The sequence below is a fragment of the Hyperolius riggenbachi genome, chromosome 9 (genome assembly GCF_040937935.1).
Source record: "Hyperolius riggenbachi isolate aHypRig1 chromosome 9, aHypRig1.pri, whole genome shotgun sequence".
Lineage (NCBI taxonomy): Eukaryota > Metazoa > Chordata > Amphibia > Anura > Hyperoliidae > Hyperolius > Hyperolius riggenbachi.
This window is the reverse complement of record NC_090654.1, coordinates 249,744,704-249,772,562: the sequence shown is the minus strand read 5'-3', so window position 1 is coordinate 249,772,562 and position 27,859 is coordinate 249,744,704. Positions and strand designations below refer to the sequence as shown.

Here is a 27,859-nt window from a genome sequence, read left to right as displayed (position 1 = left end):
CCAGGGAACTTCACAGGGGAGGTAGGAGGGCCTCTAGACACAAGGGAACTGTATAGGAGAAGAAGGGGGCCACTAGACACCAGGGGACTGTATAAGGGAGGGCCTCCTTTGAATTTGAGTATGACACAGCTGATCTAATGCAAAATACTCTCTTCATTGACATCAATGTTTTTATAAATTGAAAATTGATGTTCATCACAGAATTATTTATTATTTGTTGAATAGATTGTTTATTAAAAAATGATAGCATTCTGCATGGCTACTTAAGCTCCATATAACACATTTATATAGCCCAGACTGAAACTGCATTGTGGAGGAAGAATAAGATGATATCACAATATATTACAAAACAGCATATATTGCCGATTCCTGTTTAGCTTTTCAGACCATGCTTGTATTCCCATGAAAGCCAAGTGTCCTAATTTCACGGTTGTGCCAAAATAACATCTGCTCAGCCTGTGAGTAGCAGGTATACCTTGCGGCTGCAAGAAGCAGGAATATCTATCGCTGCCTGCAAAACAGAGAGGAGAGTGTAATGAGCTGAGCTTTGTGAGATTGGTTCAGGGTACAATCCACTTGGCCTGCCACAGTGGCGTAGCAATAGCGGCATGCCACCCAAATGTCCCGAATTCTGCGGGACTGTCCCGATTTGGGGGGCTCTCTTGCTATGCCGGTATGACCCCCCCAAGTCCCTGGCGGCAGTTGGCAGAGAGAGTGAAAAAAATGATCGAGGCGCCAGCCGCGCCGAAGTGGGATGCGGGGTAGTGGCACTGGCATCACATTTCTACCTCCCTCCCTTGGAATCTGCCCCCCTGTGTCCCCTTGCTAGCAGAGTGCGCAGCTGAGTGGAGCGGGCTGTCATCTTACTGGCGTCTATCCATAGTACCGGCATCCGACTTCACTCTGCTTCCTGTGACGTCACAGGAAGCAGGAAATGAAGCCAGATGCCGGTACGCATGGATGGACGCCGGTAAGATGACAGCCCGCTCCGCTCAGCTGCGCACTCTGCTAGCAAGGGGGGACACAGGTGGGCACATTCCAAGGGAGGGAGGGAGTTAGAAATGTGATGCCGGCATCCCGCATCCCACTTCAGCGGCTGGCGCCTCGATGATTTTTTTCCTCACCCTCCTCCCCACCCACGGGCAGGGTATATGAGGGAAATATTTGTTAAAAAAATATAAGGGGATACGATATTAATTATAAAAAAAATTCTTCAAAAAAACGTTATGGTAGGAGTGACTAGGGTGTGTGTTGGGGTGTGGTTAGGGGTGTGGCCTAAGTGTCCCGCATTCAAATTAAAAAATGTTCCCTCAACCAGATTGTTAGCTCTTTATTGGTGTTAGGTTAGGCTTGTAATGATGATCACTTCTATGGCCTCAATTCACTAAGCAGTTTAGACTAGTCTTCTGATGGTTTTTAGTCTACTGATGGTTTGGTCAGTTGCATCAAAGGGGAATTCACTATTACCAAATGGTTTTTACCTGTTTTAAGACCTGGTCTAAACCATTTGGTAATTAGGTGGGTAAAGCAGGGGAAATGATCAAAAGATGCAATTCTCAAACGAGTAGCGATGAATGACATCCTTCTCCTTTGATGAGCTCTCCTCTGCATAAAATTAAACTCCTGCATAATTAATTCAAAAAGTTCCATCCTCACATCTAAAATACCTCACAGAAGTACTTTACCTACAGAAATCAACTGGTCAAATCTCTGTCAAAAAAAGTGGGCGTGGTTACTTCTTGTTTGGCTTTATGATTTGTGTAATTACTGGATGTTAGACCAGGGCCCATATGCAATTCACTGTTTCACCTTAGTTTTCTCCAAGTTGATATTTCCACACCTTGTCAATAAAATGCCCTTTAAACCCCCAGCAAGCAAGAAAATACACAAAATAATTTTGACAGTAGTTTATCTACTACTTTTTGATACTTTTTCATTTGCAAAATGCTGAAAAGTTATTTTAAAGAGAAGATGAAAACTTATCACCTAGGAGAAAACTTAGGAGAAAAAGGGAATTGCATATCGCCCCAGGTCTAAAAACAGGTCTAAAACATTACACCAAACCATAAGTAGACTAAAAATCATCTTTAGACTAGTAAACTGCTTAGTGAATTGAGGCCATTATGTGCTTTGATTAGTTGTAACCATTAATAGACTGCCTACACCTCTCTGATGCTGAAGCTGTCCTTGGCAGGTTTTGGTGCTCCATATCAATTGTTATGTATAGAGCGCTTGAGGGGGCCAAAGTAAAACTCGCTTTGGGGCCTACAGCTCCTAAGCTACTCTACTGCCTGCCACCATATACCTCACAACTTGTTGAGATAGGAAAGAGGGCCACTCAGGCACACTCCTAATCACGCCCCCACCACACCCCTAGTCACTAATACCAGAAAGAACTCAAATGCAAAAAAAGGAGTTTTGAAATTCAGACCACGATGGTCCTCTCTATCTTCATTAGTATTTTAAAAAATTTTAGATTTCTGAGGCATTTCTGCCTCAATGTTAAAGTATAGGAAAGTGGAAAACCGCTCTGAAAAACGCTAGATCAGAGTGGTTTTACAGGCGTTTTTGTTACAGAAGCGGTTCAGTAACAGCTTTACTGTAAAAATATATGACATCTGCTACACAAAAACACTCTAAAAAAATGCTAGGTGGGTTTAGAAAATCTCTCTAAACATGCCTAGAATCGCTCTAAAAATCTGCTTCAAAAACCTCTAGCGTTTTCTGCTAGAGGTTTCTGGTGTGCACTGGCCGTTTAAATTATACATATAACATTGAGACTGGGTTTACACCTGGCCAGAGCATTGTGGTGTGATGCTCCGCCCCTCCTCGCATCACATTGCAATGCCAGAAAATAGAATCATATGACCCTGCGTCTCCCCCAATGTTGTCTAAATCCGGCCACGGCAGTCCCAAAATCCAGATAAACGGTGATTGTGACCCGGATTTGAAACTGACTTACGAATTTGAATCAGATTTTAGCCATGATTACCATTAGAACCCATGATCATGGGTCATGATCTGGATTTTATAGCAAATCCCCCATGCATGCTACAATCCCCAAAATTGCATGGATTATAAAGGTGATAAGTGGCTACAACTTAACTTTTTGTGGCAGCAGCCACATCCACCTAATACTTTGAATAACGGCTGAATTTGTGATTGACTGCTGTGATCGATTCCCGATCACGGATTTGGATCACGATGTCGGATAGTGAAAAAATGCTCATGGATTACGGCTATGCCATGATCACCGATTGTATGCCAGCAACACTTGGAGAAAGAAGGACAGGGGGATTTAGTTCCCAAAGAGAGACTGTCCCTCTGAAAAGTGGACAGTTGGGGGCTATGCTGCCACCAACTACCAGTATACTTTGCCCACATGGTTATAATCTCTGATAGCCTGAGGCTTTATCCAATCCCCCATGGTCCTTCAGGTCCCTTGGTGTCCTCATGGTCCTCTCCGTTGTGCCATTGCCCCCACAGCAAGATCTGCGACCAGAGCTTCAGTCCACATGATTGAACATGTTTTCTGATTTAAATCTGCCACATGATTGTACGTGTTTTCTGGTCTAATCTGCCATATGATTGAACGTGTTTTCTTTTTTAAATCTTCCACATGATTAAACGTGTTTTCTGGTTTAAATCTCCTACATGATTGAACGTGTTTTCTGGTCAAATCTGCCACATGATTGTACGTGTTTTCTGGTCAAATCTGCCACATGATTGAACGTATTTTCTGGGCAAATCTGCTCACATTACGTGTATTTTCTTGAGAAAATCTACTCACATTACATGTATTTTCTTGAGAAAACCTGCACAATTATGTGAATTTTCTGGGGAAAGAGTCACTAAAACCCTGGGCCCAGTGTCTTTGCGTTGCACTTTTGAATTACAGTTAGCTCCGCCCTCACCCAGTCATGGCCACAACCATTTTTTTTGCCGCGATCCAGCACCTGCATAGCACCCCCCCAAAAAAAATCCTGGAGCCGCCACTGCAAATGAGACACTACTGCTCTCCTGCCTCCCCCCTCTCACTTACTGTCAAACTCCTCACACAGCACAACAAGCTGCTTTTTCCCAATGATAAGGTCATTCTCGCTCTCCTCTAGCTTCTCCCCCTACTCTGACTGCATGCTGTATGTGTAAACACACAGTACAAACATGCTGCCTCTGTAATCTCTGCACCCGATGCAAGTGTTTCCCCTTGCTTCATGAGAAAACCGGCCCTGACCTTGCAGCGAGCTCTCGGCAACGGGAGAGTGATCAAGGAGGCATATGGCCAGGACTGCTCATGTGCAGAAGCTGTGACTGGAGCTCCAGCCACCAATCTTTTTGAAGGGTCAGTAGCACAACAGAGGGGATCCGAACGACTTTAGGGGGGCTGGAATAAGACCAGCTAAGTAAAAAATCCACTACATAGATTCAGGTGTTCTTTAAAGGATACCACAACTGACATGTGGCATAATGAGTTAGACATGGGTATGTACAGTGCCTAGCACACAAATAACTATGCTGTGTTCCTTCTTTCTCTGCCTGAAAGAGGTAAATATCAGGTATGTAAGTGGCTGACTCAGTCCTGACTCAGACAGGAAGTGACTATATACCCTCACTGATAAGAATTTTCCCCTTTTTTATCTCTTTCTTGCTCTCAGAAGCCATTTTCTTCTAGGAAAGTGTTTTATAGTTGGAATTTATTATCAGTGAAGGTCACGCTGTAGTCACTTCCTGTCTGAGTCAGGACTGAGTCAGCCATTTACACACCTGATATTTACCTCTTTCAGGCAGAGAAAGAAAAAAAGGAGCACAGCATAGTTATTTGTGTGCTAGGCACTGTACATACCCATGTCTATCTCATTATGCCACATGTCAGTTGTGGTATCCTTTAAGAGGGTGGGCAGATATTTGGATGCTAAACTTCAGGGTGAGTTAAGATCGAATGCTTGTGCTGTTCATGTGGATTTCAAAATGATCGTCTTCCCATAAGCTGGATAACTGTCAGCACCACCAGTCATGTGGTATTAGTGGCAGGTAAATGGGTAATAGCGTTCAATGAACCTAGTACAGCTTTTTCTGTGAGGGCAATTAAACCGCTATCGTGGGCCTCATCTGTCGGAAGTATTTGTGTATGTAGCTGATACCAATTATCCATATTACTATTGTGGGCAGCACGGTGGCGTAGTGGTTAGCGCTCTCTTGCCTTGCAGCGCTGGGTTCTTGTTTTGAATCCCAGCCAGGGCACTATCTGCAAAGAGTTTGTATGTTCTCTCCGTGTCTGCGTGGGTTTCCTCCGGGCACTCCGGTTTCCTCCCACATTCCAAAAACATACGGATAAGTTAATTGGCTCCCCCTAAAATTGGCCCTAGACTACAGTACTTACATTACATAATATAGACATATGGCAATGGTAGGGATTAGATTGTGAGCTCCTTTGAGGGACAGTTAGTGACATGATAAATATATATATATATATATACACTGTACAGCGCTGCGTAATATGTCGGCGCTATATAAATACTAAATAATAATAAATAATAATAATTACTTGTTTAAAGAGGAACTCCAGTGAAAACAATGTAATAAAAGAAAGAGCTTATTTTTTTACAATAATTATGTATAAATGATTTAGTCAGTGTTTGCTCGTTGTAAAATCTTTCCTCTCCCTGATTTACATTCTGACATTTATCACATGGTGACATTTTTACTGCTGGAAGGTGATGTAGCTGCTGCTTGCTTTTTTGGCAGTCGGAAACAGTTGTAAATGGCTTTTTACCACAATGCAACGAGGTTCACAGACTGGAAACTGCCAGGACCACCATGGTCCTCATAGTTTCCTGTGGGAGGGGTTTCACCACAATATCAGCCATATAGAGCCCCCTGATGATCTGTTTGGGAAAAGGAATAGATTTCTCATGTAAAAGGGGGTATCAGCTACGGATTGGGATGTTCAATTCTTGGTCATGGTTTCTCTTTAAAATCCATTCTGTAACAACAACAGGACAAATAATTTATGGGAACCAACAGTCATTCTCGCTAAACTGAGGAAGGCAAATGCAGAGCACAGACTTCCTTTTCCCCCATGAGAAACTGAAAATGAATGAATGAGTGAACTGAAAATGAATTAGACATCAGGACATGCATTCACCTTACCAAGGCCTCATTCACACTGAGGTGCTTTGCAGGCATTTTCCAGCATTTGTGTTAATTCGCAATCGACAGCAAAGCGTTGTTTACAATTTATCCCTATGGGATCATTCACACTGCAGCACTTTGGATTTTCAGAAATCACAAACGCACTGTATGCAGTGTTTTTGAAGCATTTCACAAAATGAGAACTGCAAAGTGCCATCACTGCACAATCATGTTAGAGCAGAGAGGACGTGCTGCGAAATCATGTTTTCCATTGGCAAATGGAGCCTTTTCACACTGCGAGTGCTTTTCAGCGCTTTTCTGATGGCTGGCAATTTAAAAAAGCAATTTGACAATGTAACAGTTTTCACACTAGAGCGATTCATTTTTCTTAAAACCACAAAAAGTGCTGCAGGTAGCATTAAGCTATAAAACTGACCCGCAATAATGACCCTTTGAACTTCCCTGCAGTAAAACCTTATCACAAGCTGTCTCTCACTGTTGCTTATCTGTTTAAGTGCTTCAGAAAACTGGACTGTCTTCCACCCAGTGGGTCGAAGAGCTCAGAGAAGTTCTTTTACGTAGATAACTGAAGTTTCTTAACTCTTCCTGTACTGTAAAACAATATGAGACTCTGTTCTTTACTACTTTCTTAGCTGTACTGCACATACAACTTTTTATTTTATAAGTTTATTTTCACTTCTAGGTTTGCTTTAAGAAAAGAGAAGCAAAATCGTTGTGAAAGCACTGAATGTAATCACATTGCATTGCATTGTGATGCGATTGAAGGTTTTTCCGTGTGATATAGCCCTAAGGGTGTTGTGTTTGGAAAATCAGCGAATTACCAGGTCAGCCTCCTATCAGATACCCCTCCGATGTTTATTAGAAAACAACAGCTGAAAACACATAGGAAACTCATCGAAGAATGAGACGAATGTGTCACACAAACACTGCCATTTGTAAACAGCCAAGCATTTGACACATGCTGCGTCTGGATGAAAGAGCTTTTATTTACACAGGTACCGGGGCAGACTAAACACAGAACAAAGCAGAGGAAACAGAATCCCGGGAATCATATCTGATCCAGTCTATTAGTCACTGACACCGTGTCAGGTCTGGATTTCAATTGTCCAGCCCTTAATTGACCATCTTTGTGCTGTCAGTTATGTTTATCGACTTCTGGAAACCTACACATGTATGAAGTGTTATCCTAGCCACAAAAATTTTACCTGCAATTGTTCAGTGTCACTTTCATCACAATTATTTTCAATCAAAAGGGATCATTTTATCGATTGGGAGAGTATGTTTTTATCGCATTGTATCAAATTAATTGTCGTAAGATATTCCAAGGATTATTTTAAATTCATCTGAGTTTAAGATGACTGCATTAAAGCGGATCCGAGATGAAAAACTAACTGTAACAAATAACTTGTCTATATATCTTATCTAAAGTTTAGACACTGCATATCTAGCGGCAAACAGCTTCAACAGTATATGATTATTTCTTCCTGTGATACAATGACAGCGGCCATGTTCTGTTTGTAAACATTACACACAGGCAAGCTGATCTGCATCTCCAGCCCTCAGCCTGTGAAAACCTAATTCCCCCTCCTCTCTCCTCCCCATTGCCTCTGAAAGCTCTGGCTAGTAACACCTCCCCCTCCTCCTGACCAGACTGAGCTCCCATAAGCCCTTGCTACTGTCTGAAAAGGCACTCTGAAAAACTGTGGACGAGGCTTGGTTAGTTTATAGGGATTTAGAGTATTTCTTGAGGAATGCCCTATAAACTATATGAAAGGAACACAATTATGCAATGAGTAAAAGTTTAAATCGGATCCCCTTTCAAGGAAGTCTAAAGATAAAAAATAGTCTAACTTACCAGGGGCTTCTTGCAGCCCCCTGCAGTTATCCTGCATGGCCCTTCTAAGACCCTCCAGTCAGCATCTATCGACAACCCCCTGAAAGCTGACCAGCCACGCTCCTCCCATGGCGACCCTGTGCACAGCAGCATTCTGCGCATGCGTAGATTGAAAATCACTACTGAGCATGGGCAGAACACTCCCAGCTACGGGAGCGGCATCAGGGTGAGCGCGGCTCAGAGCTGCACATGTGCACTGGCCTCCGACTGGCCGCGAAGGACCAGCTTTCAAGGGGTCGCCGCTGCACACTGGAGGGTCGCGGAAGGATGGTGCAGGCACGGGATGACTGCAGGGGGCTTCAAGAAGGCCCAAGTAAATGAAACTGAATTTTTTTAATGCTTAAGTAATCCTTTTAAGAGGAACTGTAGTGAAAATAGCGTAATTAATAAAATTGCTGATTTTTTTAAATTTTTTTACAGTATTCATTTATGATTTGCCCATTGTAAAATCTTTCCTCACCCCAATTTGTATTCTGTAATCTATCACAGGTGGCGACATTTTCAATCCTGCCAGGGGATCTCTGCGGAATGTTTATTGGATTTTTTTCCCATTCTAATCTTAAAAAAAAAAAAAATCAACAATATTTCTATGTGATTTATAGCATTAGGCTCTATTCACAATGCTTCTCATAAAGGTCTTGTTTATCACCTTATTGATAAAAATAACCTTTCGGCACATTTACAAGCAAAATAATTGCTCAAAGTAGATTGTTCCTGATTAACTTCATTTCATTATTACTTTTCTTACCTTAATAATATTATATTTTTGGTCTTTGGAAGCCTTAAGGGCCCGTTTCCACTTGAGCCGCACGCATCTGCGAGACAGGCGGCGGCACTTCCGGGTCTGCGGGTACGCAGACTAATCCAATAGCCGTGCCATGCACGGCTATGGGATTTGCACCAATTCGGATGGAAATGGGGGCCGAATCGCTACCGCAAGCGATTCAGCCAGTGGTGCCATTGTTCCCTATGGCAGAGTTTCCCTGCGCGATTTGCCTGCAGGAGAACTCTGCGAATTTGTCGCGGAAGTGGAAACAGGCCCTTAAAAGTAACATAGATAAGGTGAAACCAGAGGAAAACAGTTGAAAAAGCTTTGTGAATCATGCCGATAGTGTGATAGAGGCAGGTGGTTGCTCACTCGCTGAACCCAAAATCGCTTATCATCCACCCATTATATAATTCAAACAAAGTATTTGTATGCGCAAGACTAAAGTCTTGTAGTCGAGCAGGTAAAAATAAATCTTTTTGGCCTAGGCTGAATGGGGCTGTAAGCAAATGAGAATATTCTCACATAAAGGATACCTGAAGTGACATGATGAGATAAGCATATGTGTACACTCCCCTTTCTTTTAGAACTAGCCTGTGTTCCTTTTTTCTCACTGTAAAGGTCGAGAATTCAGGGCTCTAGATGTGTCATTTGTATGCAGTTGGACTGTAGCGTAAGCTGACTACACACGTCCGATAAAGATCTTTCGAAAATGCCTGATAACGATCATTTGAACAATAATCGTTCATTAAAAAATAACGAACAATTGTTTTTTTTAACTATAACGATCGTTATCGTTCAATTCAGCCGATTCAACCCAGCGGATTTTTTTCAACAGATAATCGTTCAGTCGTCATTATGTGTACAGAGATCGTCCGATAACTTTCATCTGTGATGTTCTGCGCATGTTTGTAGTTCCGGAAGTTTATTTTCTAAAGAACGCACGTTCACAAACGAATGTTCGCTTACGCATGAACAAAGTCCATAGTGATTACCAGATGTTGTCATTCCCTATTTATACGATCTTCAATTAGATACACCTTATATACGCTGAACGATCTATAACAAAACGTCCCTTCCTCAATTCTATTTGGCACTTGTATTACGTTTGCGGACAGTAAATATGACATTTTCCGCTACACGAATGTCAATGTACTTCCCACTAATCTAAATAATGAGAACTCAGAAATCGTTATATTTGTAAAAATTCATCTGTATGTGTGAACTATGTTGTCCGATATATTTTTGCGTCACTTCCGTTTGCGTACGCATACATTATCGGTCGTCGTTCAGTACTTTCTTCTAAAATCATTCACATATGTACAAAGTCGTTTGTAACGGACGATTAATCATGTCTCATTTTAATATTGATTATTTTAAAGCTATAATGGACGAAAACTGAGAAATAATGAATTTTTTCCATTTTTTTTTCTTATTAATCCTGTTAAAATGCACTTATAAAAAAAAATTCTTAGCAAAATGTACCACCCAAAGAAAGCCTAATTAGTGGCGGAAAAAACAAGATATAGATCAATAAATTGTGTTAAGAAGTGATAAATTATTATTAGCGAATGAATGGGAGGTGAAAAATCCCCGCGGGCTGAAATGGTTAAAGGATACCCAAAGTGACATGTGACATGATGAGTTAGACATGTGTATGTACAGTGCCAAGCACACAAATAACTATGCTGTGTTGCTTTTTTTCTTTCTCTGCCTGAAAGAGATAAATATCAGGTATGTAAGTGGCTGACTCAGTCCTGACTCAGACAGGAAGTGACTACAGTGTGACCCTCACTGATAAGAAATTCCCCTTTTTATCACTTTCTTGCTCTCAGAAGCCATTTTCTGCTAGGAAAGTGTTTTTATAGTTGGAATTTCTTATCAACAAGGGTCACACTTCAGTCACTTCCTGTCTGAGTCCGGACTGAGTCAGCCACTTACATGCCTGATATTTAACTCTTTCAGACAGAGAAAGAAAAAAAGGAACACAGCTTAGTTATTTGTGTGCCAGGCACTGTACATACCCATGTCTATCTCATTATGTCATGTGTCATTTTGGGCATCCTTTAAGTAGCTAGAGGTGCCCCGGACTGAAAGGAGATCTCGTCAGTGGGATGCAAAGAGCAGGGTGAGTATCCTCTCGTTTACACTTCCATCAGGACCCTGCATAGGGAAGGAGGGAGAGAGGCACTAGAGCATGGGAGTGAGCGCCTTTCCATCATAAGGCGCATGTAGGCACGTGCCTACAGTGCCTTATGGCCCTGTTAGAGCATGTACAAGCATTTTGGTACCCTCCTGTGAAAGAAAGGAACAAATTCTGGAAATGATTTTGAGTTGGAAGTAGCAGGAGATAATGTGTTAATATGTGGTGCAAATGAGAGTACAGAGTACAGAGTGCAGAGATACCACCAGCTTTAGGAGTTGAGGTTATTGGGGTGTTTTCAAGATTGATGGTAACTATGGGTGGGGAAGGATTAGGTTTGAATGAGCATTTGTGTGCCGGTGTACAAAAGGTTAATAGACTTTGACCTTTGAAGCATAACTGTAACCACGGTAGTATATTGTAATTTCTATGTATTCCCCTCATATAGCCTACTTACTTACACTGTAATATTGCCTCAATCCACAGTGCAACAGCTTCCATTATGTGCGTGTGACAGGTCCACTTTGAAGGCCCAGCTGAGGCCTGGCACGATATTCAGTTTGTATGCCTTCCAGTCCGGAGCATTCATGTTTCACAGCTTCATCTGTGTTCCCAGCAAGCGCGCTTTCATGTATGAAGAGTTCCGCTATCTCTTCCCATCATCAGTCACTCCTGGCCGCCTCATTTTCCTCGCTGTGTTTTCCAGATGGCTGCTTTAAAGTCTCTCGGAATCAGAGACTGCAGGCTAATGGGAGGAATTACAGGGGAAGATGTGCCTTATTACAGAACCTCACCATTACTTTGATATTTGCAGCGTTGGTTTTGATTTTGTTGGCCGCACGTTTGCCTGATTTTTCACTCCTAGGAGTTATTTTTATATTTTTGTTGCAGTGAACTTTTTAATTTTTTTACACTTAAAGCAGACCTGAACTTAGAACTTCCTCTCTGCTCTAAAAGATAAGCAACAGCATAGTAACCTTTAAAGAAAAACATTTATTTGTTACAGCTGACAGAACTCCTGCAATAAATCTACAGTGTGTCTACTTCCTGCTTTCATGGAAGCAGACAGGGGGTTAATAGCCTGTGTTTACATATTAGCAGTATCTGCGGAAGACCGCCAAATGTCTGTGCACACACAGCTGAGAGATCAAATTACACTTGTGATTACTTACAGATGAGGGGGAATTAGACAGGCTCTTCTCTATAAAAAAAAATATACAGGGTGCATTTCTTTCTGTTTCCTTATGTCCTGTGCAAGAGTTCAAGCCCACTTTAACAATTTATTTATAAAACGGCACATTGCACATATCGGCCTGCTTACAAAGACCAGTATGTATCTCTAATTGAAAACATTGCTGTTGGGGTAAAGCAAAGAGGTGCCATGTGGCTCAACTGTCACCCAAAGGATCAATTCATGATCTCTTCGGGTGACAGCAGGGGTGTGTGTGTGTGTGTGTGTGTGTGTGTGTGTGTGTGTGTGTGTGTGTGTGTGTGTGTGTGTAAACAATACCAGTTGCCTGGCAGCCCTTTTGATCTATTTGGCTGCAGAAGTGTCTGAATCATACCAGAAACAAGCATGCAGCTAATCTTGTCAGAGCTGTCGATAATGTCAGAATCACCTGATCTGCTGCATGCTTGTTCAGGGTCTATGGCTAAATGTATTAGAGGCAGAGGATCATCAGCACAGCCAGGCAACTGGTATTGTTTAATACCTGCACTGGAGCATGGATGCGACCTGGCATCAGGGGATAGGAGCGGGCGCCAGCTCGCCTGCTGTAGCTCCACCCCTATGCATGCTCACCAATGTAATAATAGTATTACCTGACAAAGTTTATCACTTTGATCCACATAGGGTGATGCCGTGCTGGACTAGATCTAGCAACAGCACCCCTAGTGAGGAGCCCAAAATCCGCTCATGTAATATTTATAGTACCTGGCAGAGCGGGGGCCGCCAGTACTTTGATCGAAAGGGGCTGATGCTGTGCTGGATTTTATCCAGCAACATCGCTCCCTAGAGGCAGCCATTTTTTTCCTATGCCGGGCTGTGTCCAACATTGGGCCTATACTAGAAAAGGCCAGTGTCGGACATAGGGTTGGAAAGGGTTAAATCATCCCTTAAAACGGTGTCCTGTTCAGTAATGTAACTGTAATAAATCACTGATTTGGCAGATATGTGGTTTCCTTGACTGCCTGGTGTTTTTAAACACTTCTCTATAGCATCCTGCATAATATATAGACTGCACACACGCTCTACTGTCTGTACACTCTTACAGCTTTCCCATGCCTCTCCCTGCAACCCCCACTGCTGCCCATCCCTGTGCTCCATAACACCGGCATCTCCTTATCCATATTCTCTATGGAAACATGTGAGACCCATCCCTGTGCTCCATAACACCGGCATCTCCTTATCCATATACTCTACAGAAACATGTCAGACCCATCCCTGTGCTCCATTACTCCGGCATCTCCTTATCCATATACTCTACAGAAACATGTCAGACCCATCCCTGTGCTCCATAACACCGGCATCTCCTTATCCATATACTCTATGGAAACATGTGAGACCCATCCCTGTGCTCCATAACACCGACATCTCCTTATCCATATACTACGGAAACATGTGAGACCCATCCCTGTGCTCCATAACACCGGCATCTCCTTATCCATATACTAGGGAAACGTGAGACCCATCCCTGTGCTCCATAACACCGGCATTTCCTTATCCATATACTACAGAAACGTGAGACCCATCCCTGTGCTCCATAACACCGGCATCTCCTTATCCATATACTCTACAGAAACATGTCAGACCCATCCCTGTGCTCCATTACTCCGGCATCTCCTTATCCATATACTCTACAGAAACATGTCAGACCCATCCCTGTGCTCCATAACACCGGCATCTCCTTATCCATATACTCTATGGAAACATGTGAGACCCATCCCTGTGCTCCATAACACCGACATCTCCTTATCCATATACTACGGAAACATGTGAGACCCATCCCTGTGCTCCATAACACTGGCATCTCCTTATCCATATACTACAGAAACGTGAGACCTATCCCTGTGCTCCATAACACCGGCATTTCCTTATCCATATACTACGGAAACCTGTGAGACCCATTCTTGTGCTCCATAGCACTTGTGGCCCCTTATGGTCATACTGGGAAAATGTGTGGACCCCATCCTAGCCCCCCTTATCATTTGCTTCCGTTTATCGTCATACATGGAAAACCTGTCCTCTATAATAATTCTGGCGTCCTCTTATATCTATACTAGGTTGACATGGGGGCCCTTCCTTTGTCATCCATAACACTGCTATCTCCTTATACTGGGTACACATTGGGGCCCTTCCTTTGTCATCCATAACACTGGCATCTCCTTATCTGAATACTACATAAAAATGTCAGACCCATCCCTGTTCTCCATAGCACTTGTGGCCCCTTATGCTCATACTAGGAAAATGTGGGGACCTCATCCTAGCTTCATACATGGAAAATATTTTGGCATCTCTGTCCTCCATGATACTGGTGACCCCTTATATCTACACTGGGTAAACATTAGGGCCCTTCCTTTGTCCTTCATAACACTGGTGTTGCCTTTTTGCTAGGTGAACATCTGAGCCTTTCCTTTGTCCTCGGTAACATTTACATCCCTTAGTACTAAGTAAAGGAACGTAAATGTGACAGACTGAAGGTGAGGGGTTACCTAGCAGTGGAACAGAACACTTTGGTGGTGGTTCTGTCTGTATGCACCATTATCACCTTTGCTTTAAGCTTGGAGGCTAGAAGAGTATAATTTTAGAGTTTTTGATAGGTTTATTTTTGTTCTTGACATTTTTATAGCCTTTGTGTGGCATGTCAGACATGGTCTTTGGTGGGAAATCTCATTGTTCCATGTTATAACCTCATACAGATATTATCCCTTTAATGTATAAGTTTCACTGGAGATGTAAGTTTATTGCTCTTCTCAAAGAGAACATCTGAAACTAATTCTCTCAGATAATTGCAGGAGCTGTGCGCTGCGGGATGGTTGTTACAAGAATGTAAGAAAGCAAAACCTCCCAGCCTGCAGAGACCCGAATACCTCAGAGAGCAAAAATATTTAAGCAGAGACCACGCCCATGTCACACCTATTACCAGGCAGAGATTCCGGTATAGATGTACCAGATGATAGCCCAGTACACCGAGTGCCCAAATGTTACCTATTTGTAACAGATGAGGTTTCTGCAACACAAATACATGTTTTAATCATTGACCTTAAAGTATATAGAGAGCCTCTAAGATTTCTGTAGATAGGCTCCCCTCCCACACTGCATAAGGCAAATAAAGTATGTTTGGGATGGAAGAAAGAAAAAAAAAGCCAAACCACATTTACAAGATCTCAGAAATGTTCAGAAAATGTCTGTGTGGGAGTGTACTAGTACTAGCTCCCCCACCCTTGGATTTCTGGAAAGGCCTCAAAGGCCAGGGCCTTGGGTGGCAGCTGTCCCAGGGGGGTGGCTGGACACCACTCTTCAGCACCATTCAGCACTGAACCAGTGGACAGGGTCAGGGGGCGTTCCCTTAATTGTGCTTCATAGCTCGTGGCTCTGATACTTCCTCCTTGGAAGGAGGAAGTATAGAGTCATGTGAAATGTGCCGTGCAGTGCAAGTAAGTGAACTCAGAGCATAGTGGCTAGAAGTACAAGGCGGCATCCTGGAAATGATTCAGTGCACATTCCTATAATAACCTAGCCTAACATTACCATGCTACCAGAGCCGGGACAAGGTCCTCCAGCACCCAAGGCTAAGACGCCAAAGTGCGCCCCTCCATCCCTCCCACGCCAGCCGTCCCACACTGATTGCTATTAGACTAAGAGGCTCCTCAGGCCGCTACTGATGGACAGAACAACACAGCTTGGTAAATTCTGGTTAATATTCTGTGTCCACACATTATCATTGTCAGGGCCAGATTTACCATAAGGCACTGTAGGCATGTGCCTACAGGTGTATGATGATGGGATGGCGGCTCACTCCCATACCCTAGTGCCTCCCTCCCAGAGCATAAATGAGAGGTTACTCGCCCAGCTCTCGTTATTCCATAGACTAGATCTCCCTTCAGTCGGGGCACAACTAGCTACTTAATACCAAGGGTTCCTCTAGCTACCTAATCCTAAGGGACACCTGTAGCTATCTATGACGGGCAAGGGAAGTAAGGGAGAAGTGATAGTTGGGACAGCCAGCACACTTGCAGAGCAGTTTGAGGGTTTGTAGGTTCATGGAGGGTGATGTCTAGGGTGCCAGGACATCTGTGCCTATAGGCTCTAGTGATGTAAATCCAGGCCTGAACATTGTAGTTTAAGTAGCTGTATTATACAACTTAGGATATTATGTAAAATAGCCATAACCCTGATAGTGTACTTTATATGGCAAAATTACAGCAAGGGTGCAAAGGAATGTTTCCATCACAGATCAGTGAGGCTGTTCGGGAGATAAATAATTGCTACAAGTCTATAACAGAGAGATTAATCAGGATGTCCATGAAGCAGGTGACACCGTAGATGAGAAACGTGTGAATTAATTAAGGTGGCACTATGTAGTACAACAAGGGAGAAAAACAAGAGCTTGACAAATGATCTTTTCAACATGATGATATTTGGGGTGTAAATGAAACTGCTTACATTGCAATCCATATCTGCTTTCTCTGCAGCGTGTAAAGAAACCATACAGCTCCAAAATGGCATCCTGTGTGTGGTGGTGGCTCAAAGTGCTCTGTAGAGTCCAAGACACACAGAAATGCTATGTGCATTTCTTGGGCATGTGTTGGGTAGTTCATGATGATCAGCTTCTACAAATACACCCGTGCCACTCGCAGAGGACAAGTGGGCAGAAATCCCACACTCAGGCCGGTCCGTGCCCAGGGCGACCGCACTGGGCACGGACCGGCAAGGAGGAGGAGCATGCAGAAGGACATATCCACTAGGGAGCTGGTGACGCGCGGTGCAGCCAAATGGAAGAAGATTACGAGCTTGATCACCTTCCTTGGCTCCTCCTAGGCTGCCTGCGTCAGACATCAAGTCATCATCACGTCACCACCGCGTGATGACCCCTGATGTCCTGTAGCGGTACAGCAGGCTGTCAGTGCTCGGCGCCCATGGAGGAGTCGGCTTTCCGTGCTCTCTTCCCGTGTGTTTTTCTGGTCCCTGCTTCCTCCTGGACGAGCGGCTGGTCACTAGTAAGTAGGCAGATCTACTTGTGACCTTTGGCTGTGTGACTATCCCTAAAGCGTAAAGGTTTGCAGGTGGCAGGGCCGGCCCGCTCATGAGGCGGGGTGAAACATTTGCCTCAGGCGGCAAACTTCTAAGGGCGGCACCCGCCCGAGGGGGGGCCGGCCGCCGAGCCGGAGGGGTAGCGGGCAGGTCGGGGGTATTGGGCCTAGCGGTAGGAAGGGGGGTCGGACCCCCCCCTCCCTCGCCTGGGTCCCCCGATCTGCGCTCCCCTCCAGCTTGTAATCAGGAAGCCGCTGCCAGATCGTAAGAGGCACAGGCGGGGAGGACTCACCTTTTCTGCGTTCCAGCGAGCGCTCCACTGACGTCACTTCCTGCATCGCCGCCCACTGTATTGTAAGTGGACGGCATTGCAGGAAGTGACGTCAGTGGAGCGCTCGCTGGAACGCGGAAAAGGTGAGTCCTCCCCGCCTGTGCCTCTTACGATCTGGCAGCGGCTTCCTGATTACAGGCTGGAGGGGAGCGCAGATCGGGGGACCCAGGCGAGGGAGGGGGGGGGGTCCGACCCCCCCTCCCCACCGCTAGGCCCAATACCCCCGACCTGCCCGCTACCCCTCCGGCTCGGCGGCCGGCCCCCCCGCACCCACGGCCCGGGGGGGGCGGGGCGGCGGCAGCAGCAGCAGCTCTCTGCTAAATTTGCCTCAGGCGGCAAAAAGTCTAGGGCCGGCCCTGGCAGGTGGGGGCGCAATTTTTACACCCTCGCCCTGGGTGCAATTTAGCCTAGAAACTGCCCTGCCCACACTAATCAGGTCTTACTGTTGGGAATGGGCACAATTGATAAAGGACAATCGTCGGAGGTATAGGATATGCTGGACAATTGATGTGATGTAAATCTAATTGAGTCATTTTGCAGGATGCATGTTGCTTTTATTGAAAAGGTTTTGTGTACCCCAGATTTTTAATTATACGTTTAATAAAGTGAGTTTTTTTTTATTCATTTTTGGTGCATAAAAAAAGTGTCATAGTCATCACCCCCTAGAGGCAATCTGACCCCACAATGACCTCACTAGCTCCGCCCTGAAGTTGCAAACAAACTTATACTAGAAATTGTATTACCTAGAGCAGTGGTTCCCAACCTTTTCCGGGCCGGGGAACACTTTCTGACCATATTTTTCTCCGGGGAACGGCGGCGGCGGGGGGGGGGGGGGGGGGGGGGGGGGGTCGGCGGCGCGGGTGTTTGCGCGACCTAGTGGACAGTGCCGTGCTATGGGGGGGCGGCTGCATAGCTAGCATAGTTGCCCCAGTATAGGGAGTTTAGTTGCCCCAGTATGGTTAGTATAGTTACCCCAGTATAGTGCCCCAGTATAGCTAGTATAGTGCCCCAGTATAGCTAGTATAGTCCCAGTATGGATAGGTAGTGCCCCAGTATAGCCAGTAAAGTGCCCAGTATAGCTAGTATAGTGCCCAGTATAGCTAGCATAGTGCCCAGTATAGCTAGCATAGTGCCCAGTATAGCTAGCATAGTGCCCAGTATAGGTAGGTAGTGCCCCAGTATAGTGCCCAGTATAGCTAGTATAGTTGCCCCCAGTATAGCTAGTTTAGTTGCCCCCAGTGTAGGTAGTTTCGTTGCCCCCAGTGTAGGTAGTTTCGTTGCCCCCAGTATAGCTAGTTTCATTGCCCCCAGTATAGCTAGTTTCATTGCCCCCAGTATAGCTAGTTTCGTTGCCCCCAGTGTAGTTAGTTTCGTTGCCCCCAGTATAGCTAGTTTCGTTGCCCCCAGTATAGCTAGTTTCGTTGCCCCCAGTATAGCTAGTTTCGTTGCCCCCAGTATAGCTAGTACAGTTCCCCCCAGTATAGATGCCCAGGAGGGGGGGAAGCAGCGCTAGGAGGGGCAGTGGAGGCAGCGGTGGGGAGGGGGGAAATATCCCCCCCCTCCCTCACCTGGGACCCCTCCTTCTGCCTCTCTCCCCCTCCGTTTAGCGGTGGCAAGTGCGGCTCGGCGGCGGGGAGGCATACGGAGAATTACTCACCACTTCTGCGTTCCAAGCCCCGGCAACGTCATGTCGTCACACATCTCCGCCTTCAATACCGCCCACTGTGCTTCCGCTAATCAGGAAGAACAGTGGGCGGCATTGAAGGCGGAGATGTGTGACGACATGACGCTGCCGGCGCTTGGAACGCGGAAGTGGTGAGTAATTCTCCGTATGCCTCCCCGCCGCCGAGCCGCACTTGCCACCGCTAAACGGAGGGGGAGAGAGGCAGAAGGAGGGGTCCCAGGTGAGGGAGGGGGGGGGATATTTCCCCCCTCCCCACCGCTGCCTCCACTGCCCCTCCTTCTAGCGCTACTTCCCCCCTCCTGCACCCTAAAGTAGGTACAGGTCTGGCGAGAGGCCAGACCTGTACGGCACACCGGGCAACATGCCGCGGCACACTAGTGTGCCGCGGCACACTGGTTGGGAAACACTGACCTAGAGTTTAAGAGGTTTTTTTTTTTTCCCTTCAATGTATTTTTATTCTATAAAGCAATATACGGTAACACCAAAGGAGAGAAGACTTTATTTGAATTATGTATTTGAATATTATTTCAAATTTTGGTACAAATGAATCAAGCAACATCTTCTTCGTGTCATGTTTGTAATCTGCTCCGCCTTTAAATAACATATAGTACTCAACAGTTTATAAATAAGAAATGAGGCTACACAGAAGAACATCTATAAAAAAAAAATTCAATCTATTTATTTAAATCTCAGCAGTTCCACCTTGTGGTCCGAGCAAGGATTGCATGTTATCTTTATAAAAATGTTTTCCTTACAATGATCAATGGTAAAGGGAACCTTAAAGGAAACCTTAACCGAGAGGGATATGGAGATTTCCTTTTAAACAATACCAGTTGCCTGGCTGTCCTGCTGATCTCTGGCTGCAGTAGTATTTGAATCACAGACCTGAAACAAGCATGAAGATAACCCAGTCTGACTTCAGTCAGAGCACCTGATCTGCATGCTTGTTGAGAGGCTGTGGCTAAACGTATTTGAAACACAGGATCAGCAGGAGAGTCAAGCAACTGGTATTATTTTAAAAGGAAAATCCATATGCTTCTCAGTTTAGGTTCCCTTTAAAGGGACCCTGTAGTGTCTGTAAGTATATGAATCAACTACTCTATCCTTAAAAGTGTTTATTAAGTGTACTGTAGGTGGGTTGTTCTCTTTTGTTTTGTTTTTACCCTGTGAGGGCATTTTTACCCTTTTTTTTTTTAAGCACAGGCAATTTTCAAAATCGCCCTAAAAGCGCTTGTGCAATAATTTCCTATGAGAGAGTTCACATCTGAGCTGTTCGTTTCCGATCCGCTCAGCAAAGTGCTGCCTGTACCTTTTTTTGAGGTGATTTTGCCTCAATGGAAGGTATAGGAAAAAAGCAAGACGCTCACAAAATCGCTTTGTGCAGCGATTGCGTTCGCGTTTTTAAGAATAAATATATTGTATTTATTCTTTTCCAGGTCAAAGAGTTCACTTCCTGACTTGCGTCAGGGAGTGAATTAAAAAAACTGCTCTGGAAAAGTGCTTAGAAAAGCGCTTTTAACCCAAGCACCGGGAATCGCAAAAAAAATTGGGTCAAAAAACGCCCAATGTGAACGCTAACGCGATCGGAGCTCAGTGTGAACAAGGCCTGAAAGTTTTCTCTGCCTAATACAGCGAGCCAAAAACTGTGTAGAAATTGGACAATTGCATGGTGAGTTCTGCAAGCTCATAGCTCCGAAGTGTCCTTCTTTTGGAGGGACCGTCCCGCTTTGGGAACCCTGTCCCTCTTTCCTCCTCATTTGTCCCTCTTTCAGGACTTTGTCCCTCTTTCTATGTAAATATATGTATTTCTCTTCTGAAAAATGTGTTTAATTGGCTCTAACCTTTTTTCCAATCTTTAAATGTATATATTTCTTATTTTCTAATGTTAAAATGAAGGAAAATTAACCAGGATAGACAGGACCAGTGTGGTTTGTAATATAAACAACACATTTTCTTATGAAATCTTTATGGTCTGTGTGACTAGGGGTGTGGCAGAGGCAGGGACAGGGGTGTGGCAGAGGCAGGGACAGGGGCATGGCTTAAATGTCCCTCTTTCTCAGCTCAAAAAGTTGGGAGGTAGCATGTCCAGCTTCTCTGCTAATTCCCTCCTTACCCGTCTCTTGATTAATTTTACAGCTGCCCTGTGTGTTCACTGCAGTCCAGAATGAGACAGAAGCGAGCAAAGGACTGTACACAGGAAATCAGACAGCACACCTCATTTGAAGAAAGGGAATAAGAAGAGAGTTAGCAGAGAAACTAGTCGAAAACCACAGATCTGACCATGGTATATGAATGTGCCAAGCCTCCCCTACTTTCCTGTCTCCCAATGCCTGGGCCTTTGCAGCCTTGCCATAAATCCTGCCCACGCTATACTGTAACATAGCTGTTTTCTGGCACCCAAGCAATCACCTGCACCATACAATCAGAACCATAACTGACAGTGGCGCTCACTGTGCAATACTAAGCATCCTTGCCCACATCTGTAACGGATAGTGGGGCTCGCTATGCAATACTAAGCATCCTTGGCCACATAGCTGCAACCTTACATTACAGTCTATGGTGGTGCATACTATAGAGCCTGGAACCCAAATCACCTGATCCACAAACTCTGCTGTGATGTGACAGCCAAGCTTACTCCTATCAGTAAGGAGCCCATTTCATTGGCTCCCTACCAGGTGATCTTTGTGAGCCAATCACAGAAATGCCACGTTTCACAAGGCTCTGGTCCTTAATGGGCCTGAGCCACGTGGACGGTAATCAGTTAAACTAGACTAGAGATGGTCTGAACAGGTCGACCGCAAACCGATTCGCACAAACTTCGGTGATTTGCGTTCGCGGCGAACTATATGCGAGTTCGACCCGCCCCCTATACTACATCATTAGGTTCAACTTTGACCCTCTACATCACAGTCACCAGACCCAGGGCAAAGCTTAGTTAGGCTCTTGTTGGGCTTGTTAGCTTGCTCCTTGCTGATACTTATTGCTAAAAAGCACCCCTCAACAGCTCTTTTGAGAGCTAGTGTTGTTCTTGTGATCTATTTTTGTTTTGTTTTGTGTGTGTCCAGGGCCGGATTTACAGCTCAGGAGCCTATAGGCACAGAAGTTCTGGCGCCCTAAACTCCTCCCTCAGCACAGGCCACACCCCCAAGCTACACCGTTTACTCTTATTAAGTAAAATAGAGCAAGGTAAGGTAGAGATTAGTAAAGACAAGAACCGAATACAAACAATATGCAGATATTATCAATAATATGAGGAATTTACCAAATATAGACCAATATTATGATCAACAAGCACATCTAAGGTAAAGAGGATAGTCTGTGACATGACTATGTATTCTGTAGTGCTGCAGAAGATGTCAGTGCTATATAAATACATAATAATAATATGTTAGGACATATGACTATGGCAGGGATTAGACTGTGAGCGCCTCTGAGGACAGTCAGTGCCATGACTATGTACTGGGTAAAGTGCTGAAGAAGATGTCAATGCTATATAAATTCATAATAATAATATGGTAGGACTTTAGACTTTGACTTGGGTAGGGATTAGATTGTCATTTACATGACTATGCACTCTGTAAAGTGCTGCAGAAGATGTCCATGCTATGTAAATGCATAATAATGATATGGTAGGATATTAGACATTAGATATTATGCTAATATTAGATTGTGAACTCCTCTGCGGGCAGTCAGTGACATGACTATATACTCTGTAAAGAGCTTCAGAAGATGTCCATGCTATATAAATACATAATTAGAATATGGAAGGACATTAGATATGACTATGGTAGGATTAGATTGTGAGCTCCTCTGAGGACAGTTAGTGACATGCCTATGTGCTCTGCAAAGTGCTGCAGAAGATGTCTATGCTATATAAATACTAAATAATAATAAAAAGCTAGGACATTAGACTATCTAAGGTAGGATTTACAAGGGCGTACAGAGGGTGGGTATGACGGGATGCACAGAGGGTGGATACGACGAGACACACAGAGGATTGTCACAGGGAGGGACGCACGGAGGGTGGACACAGGGAAGGACGCAAGGAGGGTGCGCACAGGGAAGGGATGCAGTGGGCACAGGGAGAGACCCACAGAGCAGGCATTGGGGGGGAATGCAGTAGGCACAGGGAGGGGGCACAGAGGGTGGGCATGGGGAGGGACGCACAGAGCAGGCACTTGGCGGGACGCAGTGGGCTCAGGGAGGCAGGCACAGAGAGTGGGCACGGAGAGGTACGCAGAGAGTGGGCACTGGCAGGGACGCTCATAGAGTGGGCACAGGGAGGGACAAAGTGGGCTCAGGGAGGGGGGCACAGAGATTGGGCATGGGGAGGGACACAGAGCGGGCACTGGGAGATACGCAGTTAGCACAGGGAGGGGGAACAGAAAGTGGGCACTAGGAGGGGGGCACAGAGAGTGGGCACAGGGAGGGACACAGTGGGCTCAGGGAGATGGGCACAGAGTTTGGGCACGGGGAGGTACACACAGAGCGGGCACTGGGAGATACGCAGTTAGCACAGGGAGGGGGAACAGAGAGTGGGCACTAGGAGGGGGGCACAGAGAGTGGGCACAGGGAGCGACAAAGTGGGCTCAGGGAGATGGGCACAGAGATTGGGCACGGGGAGGGACACAGAGCGGGCACTGGGAGATACGCAGTTAGCACAGGGAGGGGGCACAGAGAGTGGGCACTAGGAGGGGGGCACAGAGAGTGGGCACTGGGAGGAATGCACATAGAGTGTGTATAAAGAGTAGTAAAAACAGAAAAAATGAGAGAGAATGGGGAAGTGAAAAGTGAAGAGACCAGACAGAGTACATTACCTCCTTCCTCTCTGTCATTGGTCCGGGCTAGATGGCCATCATACACTGCTGGCTGAGGCATCATTGTGTGCGTCCCTGCGACTCCTATTGAAGTAGCTGACTATTACTGTGTCTCCTCTCCTCTATTTCTTGTCTTGTCTCTGCTCTTTCCCTCCTCCATGTGTTTCTAGCCGGCTGTTCTCCTGCACGACACGCTCCAGCGCTCCTTCTCACAGATCAAATGTCCCGCCACAGCCGCCCATGTGTGACGCACACGCAGAGCATCTGGGAGGAAAGAAGACAGCGCTGAGCTCTGCAACTCAGTCCTAGAGGCGTACACTCCTAAAAAAAATACATGAAGTGCTGTGCCGACTTTGCAGCTGCTATAACGGAGGGCTCCAGTCCGGCAAGTCTCCCCCTCTCCCATGCATTGCCTCTCACTGTGCGGCTTCCCCGATCAGCGTCACGCTAAGAGCCAGGCGCAAGGCAGGGTAGTGAGTGACGTCACATCACACACTGCATAGCGGGGAAAATCGGGGAGAGAAAGACGCCTCTGTCATATAAGGCGCCTGTAGGCATGTGCCTACAGTGCCTTATGGTAAATCCGGCCCTGTGTGTGTCCTACTGACACTTGCATTTACAGCCCTGTCAGTCAGGGGCCCTTGGCCCCTTGCTAATTCCTACTGTGCCACTGCCAGGCCCAGCACATTCAGTGCCTACCTTTTCACTGCACGTGTGTGACAGGCAGCTGCACATTTATAATACCAATCACTGCATACCTGTTAATGTTTACTGCACCTGCATGACAGAAGCACGCAGTGTTATATACCAGCCACTGCACCTGTTCACGGTACCTGTGTGTGTGTGACAGCTTCACATTGTATTGATACCAGTCACTGCATACCTGTTCACTGCACCTGTGTGACCGCACGCTGTTTTATATACCAGTCCGTGCATACCTGTTAACTGCACATGTGTAACCGCACATTGTTGTACCAGCATTCACTGCAACCTGTTCACTGCATCTGTGTAACCGCACATTGTTGTACCAGCAGTCACTGCAACCTTTTAACTGCACCTGTGGAACCGCACATTGTATTAGTCAAGTCAGTGCATACCTTTCACTTCATCCCCCCCCTCCCCCAATATGGACAAAACAAGAGGCAGAGCCAGAGGCAGGCCACCTGACAGGTCTGTTGGAGGTTGCGCTGTCGTGATTTCATGCGGCCCTCGACCAAAGTCCAGTGTTCAGAAGAAGGCATGTGCCATCAACCCCCAATATTGTCAGGACGTAGTTGACTATTTAACACAGAACACCTCATCTTCCTCAGCTTCCACACGGAAGCGTGACATATCTTCCTCCTCCTGCTCTGATTCTGGCACCCCACTTAACACTCCATCGGCAGCCATCACCAAAGTGCCATCATCCCAGGGCTCAGCAGTGTGGAAATTTTTTTGTGCGTCTGCCTCAGATGGGAGCAATGCCATCTGTACTCTCTGCCACCGAAAATTGAGCTGTGGAAAGACCAAGACCCGCGTACTAGGGACAACTACCTTACAAAGGCACATGATTACAAAGCACAAACTGCAATAGAATGACCACCTGAGAAAAAGCAGCATACAAAAGCAAAGCCACACACCGCAGTGTAAGATACCATCACGCAATTATTTCTCAAAAAAGGCGATACCCAAACTGTCCCGTGAAGTTGAAAGGCAAGTGGTGTCATCTCTGGCACACAGTGTTGGGTAATGGATCCATCTGACCACGGATGCCTGGTCTGCAAAGCACGGTCAGTCCTGCCCGAAGACTAATTCAGTCCCCACACACAGTATCTCTGTCTGAACACCGTGTGACTTCCTGCCCCAAGACTAAATCGGTCCCCACACAGCATCTCTGCCTGCAGGCAGCTTGACTGCCTTCTCCGCCACCACCAACAGGGTCCAGGACTCCAGGTGGATTCCTGAATTTTTAAGGCCGCTGCTATAGTAATTTTTCTGGTGCGAATACATGCCTGCCTCATTTTTAACAAAACAAAAGGCACGTACATGTGTCTATTTCCCTTCGTGATCGTTACCTTGCCGCGGTGAAGGGGCTTGCGTACCACAATGAAGCAATGACCGGCTAAATTAATGTGTTGGGGGGCACACCTGACCCAAGAAGATAGATAATAAGATCATTGCTTCATTGTGGACAAACCAAATGCAATCACCTGGACACTTGTTCTGTCATTGAGCTACCTCAGCCCAACCATATGGGATTGAAAACCACCATCCCCTGCACTCTCGCCATGGTGCGCACCAGTCCAGCACGGCCGTCACTACACAAATAGCTGTTTGCGGTGCGTTACACAGTGAGTTTTGTCAGTGTGAAGCAGTACACTAATTACATTCCCTGATTGATGTATACACATGCAAGATGTTTTAAAGCACTTTAGGCCTCCAATTAAGCAATAAAATGTGATTCCTGCCCTTAAACCCTGCTGTGCGTAAAATCCGGGTTTTTCCCCGGGACTATTGGCGTGTATCCCACTCCACCATGCCCCCCTCCAGGTGTTAGACCCCTTGAAACATCTTTTCCATCACTTTTGTGGCCAGCATAAATGTTTGTAATTTTCAAAGTTTGCCTCCCCATTGAAGTCTATGGCAGGTTCGAAAGTTCGCGTTCGAGGTTCGCCAACCTAAAATCGGAGGTTCGAGCCATCTCTATTCACAGCCTAAATAAATTACATAGGTCACAAACTGTTTCCAACCCTGAGAAATAATGTCAGAACAGTTTACTAATTTTGCTCCCCTTATGCGATATAACACTTCACTGAATTTTTCTTTAAACATATTTCTCCCATTCAAAAACTTTTACAAAACATGTAAAACTCATATTTTTTGTAAGCCAGCGATTAGCAGCAGCATCCAATGTCTTTCGTATTTCTGTAGACTAATGACCTCTGAGGTTTCTTCTCAGTCTGCACTTAGTGCGCAAATCTGCAGCCACCTCTCTCTGGAGTGCTCTGAATGAATCAGAGGCAGCCATAGATATTTCACTCATTTAAGGCAGTGACTAGGACCATCTGTTTTAAGTGTGGCCTTTACCAGCTTTGATTATACATGATATCTGTCAACCCAGCTGTGGCCGTCAGCGCTACAGGAAATAGAGCGGAGACAGGCAGAGAATTAGAGGGCTTAAATGCTGACAAATGATTATTGCCACCATCTAACGGAAGCACGTTTTCTCCCATTGTTTTACAGTAACGGTGAGCATTGGAGGCATGCAGTATCTCCTGGGACTCTACGACACTGCAGGACAGGTAATGGCCGCGTCTTATACGTCTTTTGTGTCATTCTGTTTTTTACTTTGTTAGTACGTGTAGGTGACAGGTTGGGATTTATAAAACAGTTGTTAAAGCAGATTTGCAGTTTAAAAGGTACTTGAAATGACATGTGACATAATGAGAAGAATACATGTATGTACAGTCCCAAGCCCACATAGAACTAGTCTGGCTGTTTGTTTTGTTTCTTTTTTGCCTTACTGTAAGGGTTAAGAATAAAGCAATGCAAATTACATCAGACTATTGATAACTCATTACAGATCATAAAACTTTTGCATGGTAGAAAAACACTTTTGAATGTAGGGCATAGATAAAAAATGACAATAGCTCAAGATGGAAGCCATACAATTTAATGTACAGGACAGAGCTTCCTAGCTCCCGGCCAGCACTAGGGGGCCATGTCCTGTTCATTATTATGGAGAGTAGGCAGCGCAGTAGAGGTGTCATTATACATTACCTGCTCCCGATGCTGGCGTCTCCTCCACTCGCTTCCTGGTTAGTTTTTTAGTGCAGTGC

At 45.4% G+C, this 27,859-nt stretch overlaps 1 protein-coding gene and 1 long non-coding RNA gene across 2 annotated transcripts in view; one reads left to right on the top strand and one right to left on the bottom strand.

The window, feature by feature from the left end:
* Positions 1-27,859, top strand: part of RHOJ (ras homolog family member J) — a 127,379-nt gene that overhangs the window by 77,173 nt on the left and 22,347 nt on the right. The window contains exon 2 of the mRNA XM_068254272.1: positions 27,264-27,322. Within this exon, the coding sequence (XP_068110373.1) occupies positions 27,264-27,322 (59 nt within the window). The remainder of the gene's footprint in view (positions 1-27,263; positions 27,323-27,859) is intronic.
* LOC137533099 (uncharacterized) lies at positions 248-27,841 on the bottom strand. The gene is made up of 3 exons (XR_011024139.1): positions 27,801-27,841; positions 24,042-24,305; positions 248-511 (listed from the first exon to the last, which is right to left on the bottom strand). It is a non-coding gene; the product is annotated as an uncharacterized lncRNA (long non-coding RNA).